Source organism: Lynx canadensis, chromosome A1 (genome assembly GCF_007474595.2).
Source record: "Lynx canadensis isolate LIC74 chromosome A1, mLynCan4.pri.v2, whole genome shotgun sequence".
Taxonomy (NCBI): Eukaryota; Metazoa; Chordata; class Mammalia; order Carnivora; family Felidae; genus Lynx; species Lynx canadensis.
The window spans coordinates 42140107-42165329 of record NC_044303.2 but is presented as its reverse complement, the minus strand read 5'-3'; the positions used below and the strand labels follow the sequence as shown (position 1 = coordinate 42165329).

Below are 25223 nucleotides of genomic sequence, written 5' to 3'. Positions count from 1 at the left end.
TGGGTGTCTCTTCAGAGTGTTTGGGTATAGTAGAGGGAGATGTCTTAAGTAGTTTGTTATATACATAATTTAAAGTGAAAACATGGCACTTTACATTTACAGAATTGTTCGTATAAAGACAATTATTACTCTGGGAACATTTTAATAAGAGGATATTTGCGTATTTATTTAACTTAGTAATGAAATTAAAAGGGGTCTTCTGGTAGATTCTCTCTTATGTACTTTCTGTTTGTATTGGATTCTCACACCAAGTATTTGTCACTTTTCCATAAACTTATTTTACACTGAATCACAATGAATAACCATCATAAAAACAAATAGCATGTCAACACATTTATTGGGCCAGAGCCCTCTTGAGATAATGTCTGAATTTTCATCAAGACTGTAGTGATTAGTGTTTCTGATTATGATAATCAAATAACTCATTTGTGGTTATGTTTCAAAAAGGATTTAAAATGCAAAATGTGTCTAGAATATTGTGAGTCATTTGACTCAGGCTGTTGAAGGATGAGGAAAGCTGGAAAACATTTTTGGTCCTTAATATGTACTTAATATCATGTATGAAGCAAGGGTGCCCCACTTTTATATGTGACACCTTCCCAAAGGCCTGATTTTATGGCAGTTGATGTTAACGTGTACTCTGTTTGTTTATGAAGAATAAATTGAGCAAAAGTTGTTGTCTTGTCGAACTTGAAATCAACATAAACCATCCAATGATTGGATAAAGTTTTCAACAAGTGAAGTGTATGTTTTATTACTTGATGCTCAATATATGAAATAGGCAACTGAAATAGGGGAAAGTAGGTTGTTACTTTAATTTTCAAAGAAAACTTCATTTGCAAGTTTCAGTTTAATGAGCAGCAGAAAATAAGGTTTTGTTTTCTTTCATGTGTACTTTCTATAGCTTATTTAAAAGTTTGTAAATATTGGCTGAATGTGTCCTTTACTGGATGTTTGTGTGTGAATGAGTTTTCCCTCCTTATGCAAAGCTTCCTTGTTGTGTTTAGCTATTTATTTTAATAAGACTGTGGCCAAATTTCTATACTTCTCCATGCTTTAGAAAGCTCACTAAGGAATAAGATCAGAAAGAATATTCTGTGTTTTGAGAAGATGTGTACAATGTCAATTAGCTTAAAAGCACAAAATACAAGTTGGGAAAGTTGAGCTAAGTCTCGCTCACGATCAACCATTAACGCAAAAGGGTCTAAACTGTATGGATAAATTACACATACAGTTACAATACATAGACCTATAATTTTGGCCATATTCATTTCATAGTATTTGGTTTTTAAATTCATGAGACTCTCTTTTTTAGCTGATTTTTCAGAATATCTGGTTGGCCCTTTTAACTCCCCAATTCTGAGCATGGGATATTTTCAGTTGAACTGAGAAAGATGTGTTTTATGAATACATTTGAATATTGAGTTAAGCAGATGGTTTCTTGAGATTTGGTTATAAGTCCCTTCTAGGGAGATTTTTTTTTCCTATTAAATTGAATGGCCATCTGGATTGAATGAGCTAGATGGTCTAAATTCAGTCTATTGATGGGTCTTTGTTATTAGTCTTTTTCGTGGGAGTGACCTAGGCAATTTGTAAGAATAGTAATGAACTAGGTTAAAAGGTCCCTTTAAACTCTGTAAGCCTATAATTTAAAATATGGTATTGAGAATATGACTGAATTTCTTTCTGCTTCAATTATATTAAAAGGAATTAAGATAATTTCTACCCTATGTCAAACGTCATCCAAAACAAAATATGTCATCTATTGGCCTCTGAATATTTGATGTTGGGTCAGTCAATCTCTGTGCCTTAATTTCTTCATTGATAATAGAGTTTAAGAGAAGAATCTTTAACATTCCTTTCAGCTCTAACATTCAATAAGCCTATCAGATGTTGAAGTCACCCAAAGGAAGCGAATTGCTACAAATCCTTACTTGCAAGCACAGTTTTCAAGCCCAGATTCCAAGCTCTTAAAAGAGTTTCAGTGCCACTGAGGGGAATAAAAAAGAGACCTAATAGAACTTCAAAAGAGCAGAGGCTAAAAGAAAGGCAAAGAGGGATTCAGAACTACTGAGCTCAGTGTCAGGAGTATGAATCATATTTACTCTGATTTCTTATTTCTTTTCATGTTGAGTCTCAAAAGAAGCCAACTACCTTATCTGGTTGCTTCCTTCTGCTTCTCTATGGACACACAGACATGCAAACACACACACACACACACACACACACACACACACACACACACAAGCTCCTACCTCTTAGAAGCTGGACAAAAGTTATATTTTGTTTTTTAAAGTGTCCCATAGCTGTTTGGATTATTGTGTAACATTACGAATTGCAAGATTAATTTAAACAACATCTTGCTACAGTGAGATAAGAAAATCAACACAATTTAGTGTTGGTGGTCTCATTCTCTATTTTAGGTCTCTTGGTAATCAAAATGATAAGAAAAATACTGTGTAAATAGTCTAGCAGAATCGTCTCTGTTATTTCGCTGAAGGGGAATGAAAAAGTCTACTCATTCTTGTCAGACCCCTATCATCTAAAGTTGAATCAAAAAATCTTTATAAAAGAGCTTAAAATTGTAAAAGAGTGCTAATACAAGACCACAGGGTGCCATGCTTCAATGGTTTTGAATTTACGTTAATATGCAATAATTAGGGTATGGATACATCTTTTCTCTTTTCCTAAAAGGGAACTTTTTTTTTAATCATACCTTTTCTTGGTTTGGAAGTGTATTTCTGTTATCAATATTATTAATAGCAAGAAAAATGTTTTATAACACCCAGAGGCGCCTGGGTGGCTCAGTCAGTAAATTATCTCAGTCTTGATTTTGGCTCGGGTCATGATCTCACAGTTCCTGGAATCAAGCCCCCTATCAGGCTTTGCACTGACAGCATGGAGCCTGCTTGGGATTTTCTCTTCCTCTCTCTGCCCCTCCCCCCCTACATGCTCGCTCGCTCTCTCTCTCTCTCTCTCTCACTCTCTTTCTCTCTCAAAATAAATAAGCATTAAAAAATAAAATGTTGTCTATATATTGTTTAGTCACCTTTAAATATTGCCCCTCCTCCAGTACATAAAAACTATCATGAACTTAAACATTAATATTTATTTAGTTGGAGTACAATATTTTATTTTATTATTTATTAAAAAAAATTTTTAAAGTTTATTCCTGAGAGAGAGAGAGAGAGGATGAGCAGGGGAGGAGCAGAGAGAGGGAGACACAGAATCCAAAGCAGGCTCTAGGCTCTGAGCTGTCAGCACAGAGCCCGATGTGGGGCTCGAACTCATGAACTGCAAGATCATAACCTGATCCGAAGCTGAATGCTTAACCGACTGAGCCACCCAGGTGCCCCTGGAGTACAATATTTTAATTTTTTTTAACATTTATTTATTTTTGAGAGACAGAGTGAGACAGAGCATGAGTCAAGGAGGGGCTGAGAGAGGTGGGTACACAGAATCCAAAGCAGGCTCCAGGCTCTGAGCTGTCAGCACAGAGCCCGATACGGGGCTCAAACCCATGAACCACGAGATCATGACCTGAGCCGAAGTCAGACGCTCAACTAACTAAGCCACCCAGGCACCCCTAGTTGGAGTACAATATTTATTGTAATACCATTATAGGACAAAAGTGTGGTATTGTTTAACAAAAAGCCATCTTTCTGTATTCTTCTAAAAAAACGCTATATGAGGGAAGAAACTATAAAAATGCCACCATCTATTCCCTTCTCTTCAAGTTTTATTCTCTTTTACCTTCTTTTTGGAGATATGTATATATATATATGAACACATTTGGGAATATAGAGGGTTCACAAAAATGACCATATTGAAAATACCGTCAATTCTTTGAGGACAAGGATTATTTCTTAAGTATTCTTTTAACAAAATCATTAAAAAGTATTTGGCACATGGAGGTTCTTAAGAAATGTTGGTTGATTAAATGGATGTGTTTATTTGGGAGAATTTATAAAATCATAAAATTTACTGCATTTAATGTGTTTCTTGAAGACAGTATTGAATTATATGTTTTATCATTTTCCTATTCTGAAAATAAATGTTTCCCAGTTATGCTTCACATTTATTAATATAAATTTTCAAAATGGATTTTTATATGTATATGTAATCTATTTCTGGTTCATTTTTATACCTCCCTTCACCAGAGGAACAACTTAATAAGGATAAATCAAAGAAGTGATAGTGTTTTAGAGAGTCATCTGAGTGTTACAGTTCTATGACCTGAGGATTAAAGTCAAACAGTAAAGTGGTTTTGCCAATGTTATTTTAGTTTGGAGCTTGGAGGTAAAGTAATTCAAAAGGCGTATTCTATTAGCAGTGACTACATCTAAAGATATTTCCTTATTTGTGAAAATACATTCCTTCGGGGATTCTCAGCCCAAACCTATAAGAAGAACCAGTTTTGAGACCTTGAAAGTGAGCATGTTTCTCATGTGACTTGGTTTTGTTCCTTAAAATACATAGAACTTTAATTTTAAAAATAAATTTTAAAAATGCTCTAGCCTTTTAAACATTCACAGCTAGAGAGATTCCAGACTTGCTGAAGAGTTTCCATCCAACATCACTGTGATTAATTTTTTTAATTTGGCCCTAAATACTCTAAATTATTTCAAAAGCTACCCAAAGCACCAATTCTTTTTCTACACAGAAAGTAGAAGTATAGTCAATAAACATCAGGCTTTGATAGTAGTTTTTTTTTTCCTCTTCATGAATAAAAAGATGTATATGGGGCATGAGAATTAAAAGTTTTCCTTTTGTTTTAATACAGCCACACACATTTTCAAAGCTATCAACAAGATGAGAGCAAATGAATCAGTGGTGAATTATAACAGAATCAGTGGCAAAGTTTCTAATTTCTTGCAGTTTATTTTATCAAGTAAATTATTTACACCATTTTATGAAGATCTAAGTTTAGAGATCAGTATTTGGGGAAAAAAACTACCAAGTTTTGGGTAACGTATATAATAACATCTCACATGTATACTGCATATTTACTTGGAGAGGTGGAGAAGATCTAACCTCTAAACTTCCCATTTTACAGATAAAAACACTGAGGCAAAGACATGCTGTCAGATGGTGGTGGGGCTGAGAGTCAAATCTAAGTCCCCCAAAGACCAAGTGGCACTTTCCAGGGTATTCTAGAACATCTTTTTTACTGTAAATCATTAAAGAGATATGTCTTCACTCAAATTAAGATACTGTACAATTTGCATAAATGAATTTAAATCAAAACCCAAAACACTCAGATTATAAAAACACATCTTAAAATTATGTATTCAAGGGATAGCATTTGTTATTAGTGTACTATAAAAAAATCAGTGTGCTTGCTCTCTCTCTTTTTCTCTCTGTATATGTTATTAATACTATAGGTTCCAGCTTCGGGTCTGTTTCAGAAAACTTTCCAGGAAGGGGCACCTGGTGGCTCATTTGGTTAAGCATCCGACTTTGGCTTAGGTCATGATCTCACAACCTGTGAGTTCAAGCCCCATGTTGGGTTCTGTGCTGACAGCTCAGAGCCTGGAGCCTGCTTCAGATTCTGTGTCTCCCTCTTTCTCTGCCCCTCCCCCACTCATACTCAGTCTCTCTCAAAAATAAATAAACACTAAAAAAAAAAGAAAAGAGGAAACTTTCCAGGAAGAGAAGTATAATAAACCACTGAACTTATTTAAGCATTTGCCTAGAAAAACTAATATTGAAATATCTGGCATAGCCTTGAATTTTGAATTCACTTTAAAGTACTCTAGATTTGAATCTCCAAATTTATTATCTGATTTCTTTGACTAAAGGTTGACTTGAAGTCTGTTGTTAAAGACTGGCATGCAGATAGTGAAAGCTAATATTATGGTAAATATTTACTTTTGGAAAGTATTTTTCATGATAAATAGACATAGTCCTACTATTGGAAATTACATTCAATCCAGGTTTTAAAAAAATTTTCTCTCTCTACCACAGAAGTTTCAAAATATAATTCTTGATAGGATTATTTTTCAGAAATATTTTACCCCTAAACTCTAAGATGCATTTGTGTTAGACATTATATATTAGCTTAGTATAGTAAAAATATGTGGCTTATTTATAGCACACTTAAAATTTTATAAACACACACACACGTATATATATATTTTATATATTTTATATATTTTATATATTTTATATATTTAAAGGCAAAATCTTTTAGAAAAATATACTACCTATAATATTAATGAAAGTAATTCTGTGTAATAAAGAAATACTCCTTCATATACAAATATATGTAATCATCTCTATGAAAAAATATATGAATCACCCACATGGAATATGTATTTACAACCATGGTGTGTGTGCACACATGTACATGCAATTCACAAATGGGCCATCTCTGCAGGGATGGAAACCCGTCATTGTATCCTTGGGCTCTGCTACATCATAGGCTCATATGAGGCGTCATAGGCTTCTCTGTGCATTTTGATGCCTTCTAATGGAACATGTTATAAATTAATACTGTTTTTTTTTAATAAATTGGTTTTAGCACTATGTATTTGGTACTGTTTCAGAACTGCTGTCTCAGGGATTTTATTACAACATATAATGAAATAAACTTAAATGAACTACATAAAACGCCAAAACAGTTGCCTTGAATAAAAATATAGCATGAATGATCAAGATCAACCCTGATATTGAAAATGTCTGTTATTGTATTACTTGAAATATATTTGGACAGAAGTTAAAATCTCTCTTAAGTGTATGTGGAGTTGCAAAAGCCTGTGTTACCTGCATCATTTATTTAAAAGCACAATGAAACTACAATGTGCAGTGTCAACTGGCATTAATAGGTCTTTGCCTCAGTCACAGAACATGGAATCCTTTTGTAATTTGAAACCTTTCAATGTATTATTGCTCTTGTGAAATGGGCTTTAGAGCAAGGCACAGGAGGGGACCAATGGAGAAATTTTAAAGTAGAGAACACTAGTGTTTGAGGTTAAAATTCTGAGGAATTTTATTTCCTATGCCTACCCATGTCAACTGGTTCAAAAAAGGTACATAAAACTCTAATATAACATAATATCCAGGAAGCATTTAAAGAAAAGTGTTGTAATGTGCACAGAGCCGCTATGATTTGTGGTCCTCATAAAGGTGGTTTTGCATTGCTCCTCCTTCATGAGTAATGACTTGAAATTGTATCCGGTTTATCTATATTAAGTTAGAGAGCTTGGTAGTAATTGCTCATGAAGAATTTACAGCCAGATGTGAGAAAATGTATGGGCTTATTTATGTATTTTATTTACTTAGCAAAATTTTGTCATCCCATGTACCCAGCACCGCGGCACCTTGAAAAAGCTTTGGCACACTGAATGTTCAGTTCTCAGAGCTCTGCTCTTCTATTGCATATTTAGAGGGAACTGGCTAAGGAGTTTTGCCATAGGGTGTTACTGTTTGACTCTTCATCGAATTATCAAAAATTCTACGAGACTTATAAATTATTTTCCCCTTTCTTCTCACTCTCATTATATATTTTATTGACAAAAGAAGACAGAATTCAGCCTGGTGCAGCATATAAAAAAAAAACTGAATGATTATTTTTGGAATATATCTCCATCTATCTTTCTCTCTTTTTCTGGATTTGTGTATAGCCCCTTAAGAAAAGCCTTGAAAGTTCTAGCACAGAAGGAAAATCAACTGAAAAAGCATTGTCAGGAAATGGACAATATACAGAGTTGCTAAAACTCCATAGTAACCGAAGTTATTTATGACGATAGATTGCTCTGAAATATTACTTAAGCAATAATACATTGAAAGAAACTATTCCTCGGTTATGGTACTTGGCACCTATACATTTTATTAAATTGTGAGAATTATTTGAAAAATATCAGCCAGCTGGTGATAGAGACCATTAAATTTTGGAATAGTGTAGGAGAGAGAAATTTCTAAACAAAGAAAAAAATAAGATGTTTCATCTGGTGCTTGAGCTGTATACCTCTTACTGAATTTCCTCAGACTTTAATTTCACATTATTAACATTTTTTTCCAATCTTTTTTCAACTTAGATTTGTTAAGATTTTTTTCTGGTTATAAAGTATTCCTTGTGTGTTGACTGGGAACAAATGGGTTTCATTTAGTGTATCATAAAGTAGTAAATTGAGGGAAAGTTTCTACAAATGCTTTAAACGTGATCTACTTGCAACAACAAAATGCACAATAAGAAATACGTTTTTAATTGTTAATTTCACTTGTTCACAAGGAACCATAATTGAATGTATTTGGCCTGTGACAAAAGACTATATGGAATCATCTTTTCTTTTCTCATAAATCCTACATGGAATGGTCAACTTTTGGCTGTTTGTTGAGCAGTAGTGACCACCTCTATCTGGCTAGTCTCTCTGCATACCTGGGTTAAAAGTCAAAAGGCTTGTTGGGATAGGGAGCAAAGGAAGTACTATTGAGAAAGAGAAGAGAGGAGGTAATTTTGAGACAACAAGAAGAAAGGAGAATGGTGTCTCTGGACTGAAAGGACATCTGGAATGGGGATTGTGAGAGGGGTGGGGGGAAATTTACTCAAAGTGATAAGGGTTATCAGTCAGTTCAGGGAGTTCTGAAGCAGATCCTAGTCAACTTGCTTGCTGGGTGGTCTACTGCCCTGGAAGAACCAAAGTTGGACTTGGGAAAGTCTCCTGGGTAGGGGAATGCTGCAGGCCCCAGCAGTTGAAGAGAAGCTATTTGTTCATGTGTATAATAGGTGACTTCAAACGTATTCACTTAGGTAAGAGAGTACTGTGAGGAAGTTGCTTCCTGCCATGAGTTGCTGAGGGTCCAGTTGGAGAAACAAACCATGAAGACTAAAGCCACTGCTTTGTTTAATGTTTCTACCACAGGTACTCTCAATCTGTGCTACTAGTGCACCTTATTTTTGTGATAGCATCTGTGAGACAAAATACTAATTTTGGGATGCTAATTGCAATGAATGTGTCTGTTGGGAACAAAAAAACAAAAACCAAACCAACCAAACAAAAAAAGAGAACAGCTACAAAGAAATGATCACCTGGAGAGTCAGAAGCCAAAATAATCTAGGTGAATATAAGTCACTGTAAAGACTTTCATTTACTCTTTTACTTCACTTAAAATTTTCACTTAAAATACCTATAAAACATCTAGCGCTGCTGCAGGCATTATGTTACATACTCCTGATAAATTGTCAACAGGATAATCATGTTCCTTCATAAAGTGAAAAAAGGGAAACTATATTTAAAGAAAGTAGAGAAAGACCTTTATGCTGCAGAACTAGAGAAGGAAAAATTGGCATGTTTCTCACCTGGCTTTAGGTCAGGAGTCTCTACTGACAAGGGGAGAACTGACCCTGAGCCAAATCAGAAGACACCTAACACCTACATGGTCTTTACTTCTGAAGATGCACAATTTCAAGATTTTATGGTTTTTAAAACTGTTTTACAACCATTGTCAAAAGTCTTGTTGAAATTTTTAACAAAGCCATGCTTTCTATGTGCTTATTCACATTCAGGTATTTGAAAAATTTAGAAAAAGTAAAGAGAAATAAGGAAAATACCTAGGTCCCTGGTACTCCGAATTAACATATGACAATTAACATGTAACAATATTAACATTTTGTAATATTTCTGTCTCCAATTTTTAAAGAAAAAATACTCTTTTCAAAAAGAGATTGGTAAAACAAACAATTTTTTAAGTTTATTTATTTATTTGGAGAGAGAGAGCGAGAGCGAGCATGCACAAGCCGATGTAGGAAGGGCAGAGAGAGACAGGGAGAGAGGGAGGGAGGGAGGGAGGGAGGGAGAGGGAGAGAGAGAGAGAGAGAGAGAGAGAGAGAGAGAATGAGAATACCAAGCAGGCTCTGAACTGTCAGCGCAGAGCCCGATGTGGGGTTTGAACACATGAACTGTGAGATTATGACCTGAGCTGAAAGCAAGAGTTGGACGCTTAACCAACTAAGCCACCAGGTGCCCCAAAACAAACAATTTTTTAAAAAATAAACAGATTTCCTGTATACTACAGGTATAATTGATATTCCTTTTGAATCCTTTGATGGTTTATCTTTGTTTCTCATCTTACTTAAGTAATCTCTACCTTGAAATTGATATATATTCTGGCCATCTGTATTTCTGTGATTTGAATAGCTATTTATATGGCATTTGGTTTTAAATTTTATTATACTGCATTTTTATTTTATTCTGTTTTATTTATTTATTTTTAATTTTATTTATTCATTTTGAGAGAGAGGGAGCAGGGGAGGGGCAGAGAGGGAGAGAGAGCATCCCTAGCAGGTTCTGTGCTGTCAGCACAGAACCCCACATGGGGCATGATCTGACAAACCATGAGATCATGACCTAAGCCAAAATCAAGAGTCAGATACTTAACCAAATGAGCCATCCAGGTGCCCCAATTTTAAATCAAAATACCTATTACCCAAGATGAATACCTTTGTGTTCACCACAGTTTGACGAACATTTTAGTTTTGTTTTCTAATTATATTTAATGATGACAAGAAAATAAACCATTGGAGAAAGATATATAGAAGATAGTAGAAGGCTGTCGATAGCCAGGCTCAAGGCTTCCTAATTTGAAACATGGTAGGCTTCAGGACAGTAAGCGATTCGACCACATTTTCAGAAATGGTAAGAATCTACCCTACAGATCTCTTAAACTATAAATTTTCATCAGCTTCTGGAAATGCTCATAAAATATCTTCTTTCAAGTAAGCATGTTTAGGAATATTCTAAGAGTCCTTCCCTTGTCGGCTTGTAAATAAGAAATTGTTCATGTGTCTATCTGAGAAAGTATTTTAAGAACCCATGGAGAACACCATCAGAGATGATACTTTCTGAGAAAGTACTCAGACCTCATTTTCTCTATGCTTTGCAATTTGTTTTTTACATCAACAATAACAACATGAACAGTTAAATGATTGCAGAGAGAGAGCACAAGAGGTAAAAAGAAAACCATGAGTGTGTGGTGTCCTGGAAGGCTGGAGACATAAATATGTTCGGAAGAAAGGAGTTATCAGTTGTGTCAATGAGATGAGACCTGAGAATCACTCTTTGAGTTACTAATGTGGAAATGATTGGTGGTTATGACAGAGCAATTTCAGTGGGATGGGTGCAGTGAAACTGGACACATATGGGTCCTCGAAAGGAATGCACAGATGTTGAAGACACCAAGTACAGACAGTTATTTCAATTCTTTTCTGTAAATGTGAATATCTTACTAACCTCAGAGCTCTTTTTAATCAAAAGTTTTAAGACTGTTTTATAATTCTTCACCAAAATAATTTCTTAAAATGGGTAGGAATAAGATTTTCAGTGGGAGTTTTTAACAAATGGAATTTTTATTTAATGAAACCTATAGCACAGAATTACGAGCTACTGCCTCTATAATGATTGCATGAAATTTATAACAGTGGCCTTGAATTTTAGCAAACTACCTTGATTTTATAAGAAGGTAGGAGGAGGAGTAGAATAAAAGGACATATTGTTGCTACTATAGACTTGGGTAGAAAATGTAAAAAAAAAAACACAAAAAAACAAAAAAAACCCCACAACAACCCTTTTTTGCAAAGAAAACAGCTGTGCCTTACTTACGTGATTTTTCATTGAACTTTTGTTGCTTTTGCTACTGTTGATATTCTTCTCTTGATATCATGGCTCTGAAGTCCCTTTTCAGAAATTTGTCAAAAATGAAAAAGCTAATATTCCTGATTATGAGGCAAGTTTGAATAGGTATTTCCTTTCTTTTTTCTCTTCTCATCTCTTCTTCTTTTCTTTTTCTTAAAAAAATTTTTTTTAATGTTTATTCATTTTTGAGAGACAGAGAGAGAACATGAGTGGGGGAGAGGCAGAGAGAGAGAGGGAGACACAGAATCCGAAGCAGGCTCCAGGCTCCAAGCTGTCAGCACAGAGCCTGACGCGGGGCTTGAACCCACGAACCGGGAGATCATGACCTGAACCGAAGCCAGTTGCTTAACCGACTGAGCCACCCAGGGGCCCCTCCCCCAACTTTTTTTTTGAGTAGGTATTTCTGTAGGTAGTAAATGACAATTTCCCAAGAACTACAATGGGTGTTTTGGAGAAGCAAACTTTATGCACATATTAAATTGAGACTATTAACTGTAGGTAATGGTAAACATCAAATGGATTCTAAAGTATAAAACAAATGTATTTACAGTGATTTCCATATACTATGATTGTTGTTATCAAGCTCTGGACCTCTCAAGTGATTTGTCTGCAGTATCAAATCTGATTTAGCAAATTCATCTTAACCAAAATTCATTATATAGTTATTCATATCAAATTTGGCAAAAAGTTTTTAGTGGGTGAAATCTTGAGACACTTATAATAAATCTTCTTTCCATTTCAGGCTACAGCTCTTCCTGAAATAGCAACTTGTTAGAAAGGATTCCTGGTGATTAAATTGTTCTTCACTTAAGAACTTGTTTTCTTAAAGTTTTGGCTATTTATAGTATTTGATCTCAAAATATTGTTTAGAGTGTTATTTTAAAATTTCTTTTTTTTCTCTAGCTCATAGACTTATAATCCCCAGAGGCTATTTGCATCATAACACTCAAAAATCTTAAAAAATGAGGCAGGAAAAGTGAGTTAAACTTTTCCTTTGATACCATTTGCTGCTCTACAAACAGGCTGCTCCAGAATTAGACACAGAGGCTTAGGGTTGAGTGAGATCTTGTTGGGATGGAGAGACTTGCTCAGGCATCACGGTCCTATTGCAAAAACACTCAGTTTGTTTATATTTCTTTATTGGATTTGGGAGAGAGAGGATGGTGACTAAAGTTCATCCGTGACACCACCACCATGAGGCACCTATCCCATTATTTGGTAGTCTTTCCTAATGTTAAGCCTGATTCTGTAACTTCTCATCATTGGATCCACTGTTAAGTAAGATGCTCTAATAACTTCTGTCCCTATCCCCAAATGAGTTCTCACAGAGTCCGTGGTTAATGCACCGTCAAAATCCTTGCAGTTTACAGAGTCACAAGAATTCATGTCTTCTAGCCTTTGCATATGCTGTTTGTTCTTTTGTGACTATGTGCTAACCATGATTCCTTCATTGGCCCATCTGTCCAGATTCTTCCCATGTATCAAACCCAGGAGTCTAGTCATTCTATCTGTTTTGTCCCTTAGCAACCTGTGCATACATTTTCATGTGGCAATTTCACATATCATTATGGTTATTTCTATGTGTGGTTTCACTGCCAGAGTGAGAGTACAGTATGCACTCAGCAAATGAACAAACACGCCAAATAGAATATGTGCATCAGTGAGCAAATCAACGAATTACGTAAGGGAGATATGGCAGAGGAAAAATAGCCTGACTCTTGTTACTTAGGAATTCTCTCACTTGGCAAATATTCACACGAAGGGCATTGAATATATCTGAACCTCTGTCTTCCTCATGTGTTAAAGAAGGTTTATGTTTCTACCTCTCTGCAAAGGTTTCTGGTAGATAATACATAAAATCTCATAGGTAAAGGTATAAAGTATTATACAAATATGAGATATTTTTCAGGTTCAAGGCATTATGATATAATCTGTGGGAAAAAAAAAAACAACCCTGATTATATGACTGATTATATCAGGAAAAGGGAAAACAAATACTAAAGAGCAAGAGAGTAGATCAAAAGAGGAGCGAGGCCAAAATTTACTGTATTGTCATGAGCACCAGACAAAGAAATGTTAACCCAGGGATTCTAAACTCTGGGTGCACATTAGAATTACCTAAGTATTTAAAAAAATGTTTTTAACTGAGCTCTAATTTATCTGGTGTGAGGTAGGACTCAGTTTTTGGTATTTTTTAAAACTTCCCAGGTCATTCCCATATATAGCAAGGGTGAGGGCCACTGCCAGGCCACAGGAATTGAAATGATTCTAGGGAGAAAAACTGCATAGCACAAACATGAGATGTTTTAAAAAAGATTAAACAGCATGAAAAGTTAGAAGGACTAGGGACAGGAATTGAATGATTAAAATGTTTAGGAACATCACAAATGAAAATACCTGTTTTAAGGTCTAAGCTTTTTTCTTTTTTTTTAAATTTTTTTTTTTCAACGTTTATTTATTTTTGGGACAGAGAGAGACAGAGCATGAACGGGCGAGGGGCAGAGAGAGAGGGAGACACAGAATCAGAAACAGGCTCCAGGCTCTGAGCCATCAGCCCAGAGCCTGACGCGGGGCTCGAACTCACGGACCGCAAGATCGTGACCTGGCTGAAGTCAGACGCTTAACCGACTGCGCCACCCAGGCGCCCCTAAGCTTTTTTCTTTAGAAAGCTAAGGGAGCCACTGTGGAGAGATATGAGAGACAGTCAGTACTTCATAATTAACAGGGAAGTTGTTCAGACAAACTTAGGCACAGGCCAGGAATTAACACTGGCAGGGCAGCATTTTACAGACTACACCTTAAAGTTACTTAGGTTAAAAGCAGAGTTTAAAATGGCTATTGCTACCTGTTTACTTACTCATGAAAAGTTCCTAGAGGAGGTAAGTTTTGAACAAGGTTGAAATGATACTGTTTATACAGAAGACAGGAACACAATAGTGTTTTTCATGCGAAAAAGTTTGGGTTTGGGTTTGAGAGTCATATCTTCCTAGTCTGTCATATTGCTATTTCCCTTAAACCAACCAACAATGAGGTAATTAACTGATATATTTGAAATTGTAATGAAGGGAATCCTGGAAGTCTTTTTTGGTGTTTATTCCCCACCTTTTCCGTGTTTAAAATTATTTAAAAATAAAAAGTCTTAAGGAATGTAATGTGTTTAAAAATATATTTAAATATATAAAATGGTGGTCTTGAGGTAAAAACATACTGAACTTATACTAAATTCTAAAATTAACTTGCTTTTAAAATGTATTTGAAAGTCATTTTCTAATGACTTTGGCATGGGAAAAGTAAAATTTCATTAGTTAATTGAAATGTGGCATACTAGTGTGAAAAAATAGTATCTTCCCTACTTATGTCATACAAATCTGTGCATATGTTGTAGTCATATAGGAGAGGAAAGGTTATATACCAATGGTGAACCTTTTTTGGAGGCATTACGGTATCTTTTATTAATGTAGAAACCTTAAAAATCCCAATGTTATGTTTAATAAGTGGCCAAACAGCAATACTTATAAATATTCCTTGCCTTGAATCTAATAAGAGATTTAGGAAAGAAGGAAGCAAGGATAACAGGAAGTGAATAATATCTTATTTTCATATAAAAATTATGTAAGGAATATGGAAAACAACCATTTTAATATTTTCATGGAGAAAGCCCAAGCCATAATTCAATATTTTACTTTCCACAATTCACATCCTTTTCTAAGTGAATTATTTTCGTTAACTTGTTTCAAAGAATCTTGATATTTGGTACAGAAGAAAAGTGACGTAATATTTTAGGACCTTAAACTTTTAGTTTTTCAATTTTGTCTGTTTCAAATGTATCATTTATAAAGGCCATGCATGTAGTAGAGAAGGTATGGGGCTTGGTCCTAGAAAGCTGGGTAACAGCCCAACCTTGAGAAGTGCATTTTGTACACCTAATCTTCCTCATCTGTAAGTGGGAAAAATAATAATAACTCTGTTACCATGTGTATTGTATATATCAAGCACTTGAATAATATGTCACACAAAGAGTAGCACCATGTAAGATTTAGTTATCCAAATCATAAGAACATATTGCTTAAAAAAAGAAAGGGTAAAAATAAAATAACTACATTTGAGATTTCTTTAGCTTCGCTTAAAACATTTTGACAATTTGTCTATCCTGGGGATTTTTTTTCTTTTTTTGGTAAAGGCTGCATATTAATGCATGTACCTATGAGTATAGATGCTTGCTAGTTCAAATGGTACTCCTTTGATTAGACTCTTAGCAAACAGCCATGTCTCTCAATAGACACCCTGAATGTGGAGTAGTTTGTCACAATTATTTGGTAATCTCTTTCAGTGTAACTCACACAGCAAAAGTGACAATATTCCTGTCACTCCTCAGAAATGTCCCAGCTCTGCGGGTTTCCACATTCAGGAGAATGAAGAAAGCCATTACGAGGTATGCCATATCTCTATAGAGACAATGTTAGTAGTGAGCAATTTGCATTTTCCTAGTGATTGTATATAGTCTGAGTTAACTATTATAAACATTTTCTTTGCCATCCTCTTTTATGTTCATATTTTTATGCTAGTACTTTTTTAAACAACTTAAATAAAGAATTTTAGAACAAAAAGCAAACAATAATATCTTTCCTCTTTGGTAATAGTGCAGCTATTAAATTCAATATTCTTGCCATTGAATGCAAAGTGTTGATTATTACCTATTTTTGGAGAAAGTAATGAGCAACTTTCTTTTGGAGTTAAAGATTCTTAATTGATTCATTTTTATTGAGCTAAAAGATGTGAACATGTATTTGTTGAAAGATTTATTTGCTTCATATCCTACAGTTAGGGAAGATAGAGAAGACCATGTTGCTTAATATGAACAGGGTAACTGGAATTTTTATTAATCTTTTCTCTTTCTTCTACCTTTTCTCAGCTTGATTCTTTACTTCCTCATTTTTTGAATTGAAAATAAAAATTACCTTCCTTTTTGCTTAACGAGTCCATTCACTGTAAAATGTAGAAGATCCACATTTTGTTGTTTTTTCTTTTATCTTTTCTTTTTTTATGTCGTGAGGGCTATTCTAGTACCAATCATTCTAACAGCACTGGTTGCAAAAATCTATTATATTTATTTTAATTTATTAAAATTGTGGTATAAAACACATAATATTTACCATTTTAATCATTTTAGAGTTACAGTTAGTAGTGTTGAGTATGTTCACATTATATAATAGATCAATTTTTTAAGATCAATGTTTTTAAGGAATTGTGTTTCAATAGTTAACTCTAATATTAACACACACATATTTGTTTCATGTATTTCTGCAGTCATAACATATGGATTGCAGAGAGATGATGAATAGATAGATAATATGTATATGTATATGTGGTTAATAGCATGTATTCTATTTTCTCATTGAAACTAGTTTTTTCCCCAATTTCCTTAAAGTTATTGAAAACATTTTTATTAGTAGTAGTAGTACAGAGTTGCTTTTTAAAAGGTATTTATTTATTTATTGTGAGTGAGAGAGAGGGTGGGGGAGGGGCAGAGAGAGAGAAAGAGGAGAGAGGGAGGGAGGGAGAGAGAGAATCCCAAGCAGGCTCCGTGCTTAGTGTGGAGCCTGATGCAGGGCTCAATCTCATGACTGTGAGATCATGACCTGGGCTGAAATCAAGAGTCAGACACTTAAATGACCAAGCTACCCAGGTGCCCCAGTACAGGTTTTTCACACTAGTTTTTGCCAAGTAAAGGCATCTGTCATTCTCAAAACTCCCAGTAGTAATGTAGGTCAGAGAAACTATTTTGATTAATAGAAATTTTACTGAGTAAGCAACTTCTTTCTAACAAACCATTAATTGAGATGGAAAAATGTGAAAGTGATATTTTGGACAGTTTTATCTCCTAATACTTCCTTCACATATTTTATTTTTCTTTGTGTGGATCTAATTATTCAGAAGCATCCTTCTTACCTATAGCATATATTCTTCTTCCTATTTTGGTTTTATTTCCTCTCTCTTTCTCCAAAATCTCAATCACTTGGCAGTTGAGAGAAGAATGATAATTTAACCTCTTGATTTATCATCATTAGTATGTATATTTCAAGTGTGTAGAACATGGAAATTTCTCCCATGAATCACCCTTATTGCATCCAATAATAACACAAGAACAGTTATTTTATGGCATAAATAAATAAGTTTTATTCATAAATAAAAACTCATGTAAATATTTACAAAGCCCATGCACAACATTCTGAAAGCCACTGAAATCCCGAAGATTTCCTTATTTTTTGTAGAGAATTTAAATAAGCCAAAATTAAAATAGTTTTCTGTGAATGGTATTTTTATTCTTCCCTGGATATTTTATAAGGCCCAATGCACAAGAGCACAGTTTGTACAGGGTTTATTTGTCTAGAGAAGATAGGTAAGAAAGAAAAAATGATACTCCAAGTTATCATGTTGACTTATATTATGATTCCAATTATCAAAGAACAGTGAAAGTAAATCTGTGTTATACTTATAAACAAAAGAAAGTAAACAAATTATTTTTTAAAAATCCCCAAATTCTCATTTAACCATCATATTCCAGACCCATTGTAGTCTGAATGGTTTCAGATTAGGTCATCTCTAAGGTCCTCTCTCTTTCTAGTGGTCTATGATACTAAATAAAGATAATGACATTGACAGCTGATATTTTTGTGGCACTGATACTCAGTGCTGGGGTCTGTTTCAAGCTCTTTATGGGTATATTTGGCCATCATTTACATTTTGTCCTTTAAATGGCTTTTCATTCTGTTATTTGTTAAATGGCTTTTCATCATAATATACCTAATTTACTGAGTATACTTTTTTTTTTTTTTTAACACAGAGAAAATCTCTGCTGACGTTTCTTAGAAAATAAAACTTGGAGACAGAAGTACTGCCTGTTTTGCAGTGTTATAAAACATTCTGTAAGGGACACCTGGGTGGCTCAGTTGGTTAAGTGTTCAACTCAGGTCATGATCTCAATGTTCATGAGATTGAGCCCTGCATCAGGCTCCATACTTACAGCACAGAGCCTGCTTGGGATTCTCTCCCTCCCTTTCTCTGCCCCTCCTCCACTTGTGTTTTCTCTCTATCTGTCTCTTTTTGTCTTTCTCTGTCAAAATAAGTAAACTTAAAAAAAAAGCATTCTGCAACACAGGGTTTCTGTATAATGTTTAATGTCTATAGAACAATAACAAAGGGGATAGTTTCAGTAACCAGTTCCTTAAAAGTTCTTGATCTAATATTAATCATTTTTGAAAATTAATAATGGAAATTGATGATAACCTACAAAATTGGTTCCTGTGCTATGCTGTTATTATTTTTCCTTTACATCGAATAATGTGGTAAGCCTGTTAAATATATTACTAATTTTTTATTTTCTCACAATTTATACTTTCCCACTTTAATCACTTTACTAAAGTAAAAAAAAAAACATGTTAGGTCTTTTTATCATAAAAAATATTTAATTGAATAAAGCCATACTGTTCAAGTAGAAAGTCATATTTTTGTCAACTAATATTGATTAATCTGAATGAAGCTATTAAGTTTGTATTACAACTTTAGATACAACACAAAAGCAAGGCTGTATGACCAGCAAAGTTTTAATCATTCTTAAATTATCGGACTTTGCCCATCATGCTTAACTTAGATATAACAATTACTGCTCACTCATAGAGGAATGCTAGTATCAGCTAATGGGTAATCTTTTAGCAGACATTATTCCAGGCTCTTCATATATATTACCAAATTTTGTCTAATCTATGATGTTAAGATGTTAATGTATAACAGCTTAGCATAACCCATGCTATAATTTCATTTACCATTGAGAAGAATTGCTGTTGATTAAACTCTGGTAAGTGCTTATATATGATTTCCTTAATATGTATCCCACTTTAAGTTATGTTAAAGTATAAGAAAGCTTACATATTAGAATCATTAAAATGTAGCTCATTTTAATTCTGACAGCAACCCCATTATTCCCATTTTACAGATAGGGAAACTGAGGCACACGGAAGTTACATAAGTTGCTTGCATTCACACAGGTAGTAACTAATGGAGCTGGAATATAACCACAGGAACTACAAGGTTAATTACCCTAAGATAGTATTGAAGTCAAAACAAATTCGCAGGCTATTTAGTCATCAGAGACCATGGAGATTATATATTCATATTACTGAGGCATAAGTTGAAGACAAGAAAGATGGAGGAGCTTGCCCTAGGTCACAGAGCTAGCTAGTGATAGCACTAGGATTAGATCCAGGCTTTCTGATCCTTGAGTGACCTAATGACTACTTCTAAGCTACGTAAAAAATTTCTATGCAAATGTTAGAGAAAATAGTTCATATTTAAAAATTTTTCTTAAACTAGATTTTAAATAAGGTCTGGAATTTAAACAAATTGTCATGTTTAAGATTTCCTGACAGAGCTCTGTCACTGGATACACAAAGCCTTCATAGTTAAAATACAAGCATAGAAATGAATAAGTGCACATTGTTTTCATGCCATAAATGCATATTACCTTTACTAAGCCTCTTTGATCCATAAATTTTATTGTCATTTCCCTTCTATTATGTTCAGTTCCCTTTACCCATGAAATAGCATAGGATGCAAGTGGATAGAGCTTTCAGTGTCTATATTCTGCAATCTGTAGGAAAATGTCTCATAGTTATTGGAATTCACACAAGACTGCATCTCAGTATGAGTAGCTGTTCCCTGTCACTGTTTTTGATGCTTGAGCTAAAGTATTTTTACAAAATGGTCTAGTGTTCAGTGTATGAATTTTTGAGATAAGACTTTTCCCTTGTAGCAATGAAATCCGAAAATCAATGTCAGATGAAAATCTTAGCTCTAAGAGTTAGGGAGATTGGTGGAAGACTTTTAAAATAAGTATGAATTTTAGCCGCCAGACTTTGGAAATGTGGCAGTTATCACAAGTGTGAAATTCATGGGTACAGATGGTTGATCAAGATATCCCAGGATGGACCACTACTATAAATCTCCAGACCAAAACTGGGAAAACAGTTTTGATAAGGAAAATGTTTTTAACCTTTTACATAAATTTGTGACACAGGGTTTGCTGGTCAGAGATACATAGAAGTTAAATTATCATTGGCTTCACAAACATTCCAATGGTGTCATTTGATGGAAATATTTAACAGAATAAAAATATGTCAAATGGAGAGTGAGAGGAGCATGTGGGAAGAGAATAGAATTAAAATGTATTAGATTATTACTATTATTTTGTGTGTTGCATTTCACATTCATAACCTCATTTAGGACAATAAGTCTTCCAGGTAAGTATACTTTTCCCACCATTAAAGATGGAGTTACAGGTATACCTTGAGCTTGGGTTCACCGAAACAAAGGCACACTGAGAGCTAGGAGAACAGTGGTTCTCCATGTTTGTAACCATAGCATAGAACACTCTAATTTAAATTAATAATATCAAATGGAGTAATAGCAAAATGATAACGTTATCTGTTACGTTCAAATAAAAAGGGAAAGATATAAAGCCAAAAGGCTTTTACTTTTGTCTCACTTGATCTTGGTCTTTTCTTTTTTCTCTTCTCTTGTCTTTCCTCTTTTCTGTATTTATTACAGATTAACTTTGAGTTAATTAACTAACAGTCTGGATCTAAATAAACAGAATCTAGTATATGAAATATTATACTACATACTTACATTTTCCTGTTTTTGGTGTTTTATATAGTTGTGTGACCCAAGCACATTTAATTTTCAAAGAATAAATGTGTTCTGTCCTTAGAATAGAGATTACAGTTGATATCAGCTTTTAAGTTAAAGTAATTAATAGTCAAATCATTTAGCAATAATTACATGTTATAATATTTGGGAGTAATTTTATCTAATAATACCAAATTAATTCACAACCCAGTTTGTTTTCATTTTTTTTCATTTACCTTTTCTAAAATCCCAAAGGTAAAAATATTTAAGATATACACACACACATACACGCACACACACTCTTATTATATACATTCATATACATATATATTTTGGGAATAATTCTCAGTATATCAAAATATTTAAATTCTCAGTAACATCTAAGATTACCTGCCAAAATGATAAAAGCTGTGTTACACTTCAGTCACTTATGGTGAAACTTTGCATATATTACAGTCAGTAGAGAAAGGATGCTACACGACAGACCAGCTCACTCACTAGATAAGGATTTATTCCTCTTTTCATTCTTTTATCATTAAGGACCCAAATCTGCACTTTAGCAAAATAACAAAAAATACATATCATGGTTTGCAGCTTGTTAGGGTTAAGTTCTCACATGCCCAACTGGGAAAAGTCAAAGATCTTACTTACATGCCATTTTATGTAAGATTAGCCTTGTGGACAGTTTCTAACAAATCCAGGGACAATTGCTGACTACCATTTTAAACCATACTTAATGACTGATTGAAAAGTCTCCTTGATATGTATTTGTCATGTGTGGTTTATATTATATAGAGATAAATTTTCCCTACATCTTTGAATTTTTGTTAATTACCACTTATTTGCTACCAAGTCAGTATAGATAAATTTGAAACAAATTACTAAGAAGTCAAAGAATTTATAGTACAATAGTACACAGACACTACATACATTCATGTCTAATGCCTATGTATGATGTTTTCTACAAACACATTAATATTGTTATTTCACAGTATGAACTTATGTTTGAAAATCATAGGAGGTATTAGCAGTATGGAGTAATATAAAAATATACATATTTCACCAAATGTCTCCTACTTATCTCTGCCTTCTGAATGTGGTTTGATTTGATTTTTTAAATGGAGCCATAAATACATCCCCTAAGCCAGATAAACAGAGATTGGGTGCTAGACATTCTTTCCTTTGTTCTCACCCATAAACATGATGTTGAGACTGTTCTGTGGAGTGGAAGCAAATTACCCATCTTCCCCTTGTTGACCTTTTCCATAATTGTACTGAAGCCAGTCTGTAAATCCTACATTAATAATCCCTGTCTGCCTGCCTGCCACAAATATTCATCCAACAAATATACCAAAGATTCTGTTACATGATATGCTAAGTACATCATGCTGAGCAGGCAGGCACACGTACTTCTTTTTGTCTCAGGTATTACAGGGGACACATTTTTATATTCAGCAAGTTGCCATAAAGTGCAAGCGGTGGTACAGTAAGATATGTTCAAGAATCAAGAACACATGGCAGGAGCAAATTTAACCTAGGAGAGGAAAACATAATAATGTTACTGTAAGGCTTGAACGAGTCTACCAGGTAAATGATCAAGAGTGGTGTGATTTCTGTGGTTGTGGACAAATGAGAATGTTTCTCAGAAAGATTGCCTGTGTGAAGCCTGGGTGTTGGGAAGAGGCATCACAGGTTTGAGGAAATTTCCATTGGGTTATTTCTCTTCTCAATTCAGATGTCTTTCGGCTCTATTATCAAGACATCATCCTGGCTCATGATGGAGAATGGCAATAGCTATCAAACTTGTAATGCAATATCCACATATACTTTAAAAAAATTAAGTTTATTTTGAGACAGAGAGAGCGAGCGAGCATGAGCTGGGTAGGGGCAGAGAGAGAGGTAGAGAGAGAATCCACAGCAGAGAATCTGATGTAGTGCTTGAACTCAAGAACCTGAGCCACAATCAAGAGTCAGATGCTTAACCGACTGAGTCACCCATGTGCCCCTCTACATATACTTTTGATTATTAAGAACAGTGACTATATAATGTTTCTCAATGCGTGTTCAATATTGTTGTTTTAAAAACTTTTGAACAATTGTGAAATCAGATATGCATATTAATAGATGCATTCCTACAGATTTGGATTTTTAAGTGAATTTTATATATAATAATTGTATATACTGTATATGAATATATGTAATAGATATTACTTAAGGTTGCATCTGTATGTGGATGTGCAAATCTGATTTTATATGTAATAATTGATAACCCCCTATTATTTATTTATTTATTTATTTTGATTTTATTTATTTTTTATTAAAATTTTTTCAAATGTTTATTTATTTTTGAGAGAGACAGAGTGCGAGTAGCAGAGGGAAGGGAGTGGGAGACACAGAATTCAAAGCAGGCTCAAGGCTCTGAGCTGTCAGTACAGAGCCTAATGCGGGCTTGAACCCACGAACCGTGAGATCATGCTTAACCCACTGAGCCACCCAGTCAGATGCTTAACCCACTGAGCCACCCAGGCACCCCAATAGCTCCCTACTATTAAGAAAGTGCACATTAATGTTTTCCAGAAGCTAAATAAATATACTTGGTCCATTGGGGATTGTTCCATTGGAAATTCATGGAGAAGATTTCAGTTTGATTCCCTGTATTCCAGCAACAGCTATAAATCAGTGATCAAATTTTCCTCTAAGTTTTTTTTTTTCCCATTACTTAACCCTGTGTAAAGGATGGCCATCACCCTCTCTTACTTTTTATTATACATGTTCTGCCAATTTCTTCTTCACCACAGAGCAAGTGGCCTTGGGTTTATTCACAAGAAGAACCACATTTGACAGATTTGCTGATGGTGTCAGCCATGGTTGCATGCTTGATGGACAGCACCAAACCTTGCTGTGGCCCAGCTCCTGCTAATTAGTCGTTTGAAGCCACTTTGTGTGCCACAGGCACATAGGCTTATCAGCCAAAGACATCTTTGCCATTCAGAATGACAAGTGTGATGCAGCTGTTTGTGGAGAGAATAGAGTGTACAAAGAGAGAGAAGGGCCTTTCAAACAAGTGACAACCATAGTACCTTTCACTGAAGGATCCTGAAATTATAACAAAACAACCAAAAGCGAGAATACAAAAAGGTGTAAATCAATATCTGTTACATCGGCATGGAACCCACACATGAAATGACAATAAATAATATCAAACTGTGAGAATGAGAGAAAGATATCCCTGCCTGACAGTACTTTTTAAATCAACTGAGGTTGCATGTTGTGATTAATACAGGCCGGGCATTTGCATATAGAATTAACATAGATGTGTGGAGTTTTCAGAAGGTTCTGCATATATCTGTGGATACTAATAGAGAAGCCTGACGGAAAGCTTTGTATTTAAAGTCCTATAGAGTACATGGTCATAAAGAATTTATTGGGACACTAAATATCTCAGGACATTGAAGACCCATTGGGAAGAGTGAAGGTAATACAAATACATGTGAGAAGAGGATAGAAATAGAAAAGATAGAAAACTAGGAAATGTTAACATTTTTTTAGAAAATTAAAATATTGAAATAATAATGAGTGAAATTTTCTTCTCTGTGATGATTCTGAACTGTGAGATTTCTTTCTAGTTACCATTGAAGGGATTTGGAAATCAAATGGAAAGTCAAAAGATCTATTGTTAGAAGTGCACATTGACAAATTAAATAGATATTTTTCACAAGAGCTTTCATATTATAAAATCCTCATTCTAATTTCCAAATATCTACCAAGAATAATGTTTGATAGATGATAGATGATATTTAGTATTTTATAAAACAATTTTAATTGTATGTATGCATATAGGATATAGAAATTCTTATAATAAGATACTTCAAACTTGAAATGGGTTTTTGGATGTTTACACTAGTT

At 34.4% G+C, this 25223-nt stretch overlaps 1 protein-coding gene across 2 annotated transcripts in view; it reads left to right on the top strand.

Moving 5' to 3' along the window:
- The window catches only part of LOC115511520 (protocadherin-9), a 926897-nt gene that overhangs the window by 329084 nt on the left and 572590 nt on the right, over positions 1–25223 (top strand). Inside the window, exon 3 of one of the 2 annotated variants that reach the window (XM_030311895.2) lies at positions 15964–16065. The exons of the other annotated variant lie outside the window; for it this stretch is intronic. Within the exon in view, the coding sequence (XP_030167755.1) occupies positions 15964–16065 (102 nt within the window). The remainder of the gene's footprint in view (positions 1–15963; positions 16066–25223) is intronic. 2 annotated transcript variants of the gene reach the window in all.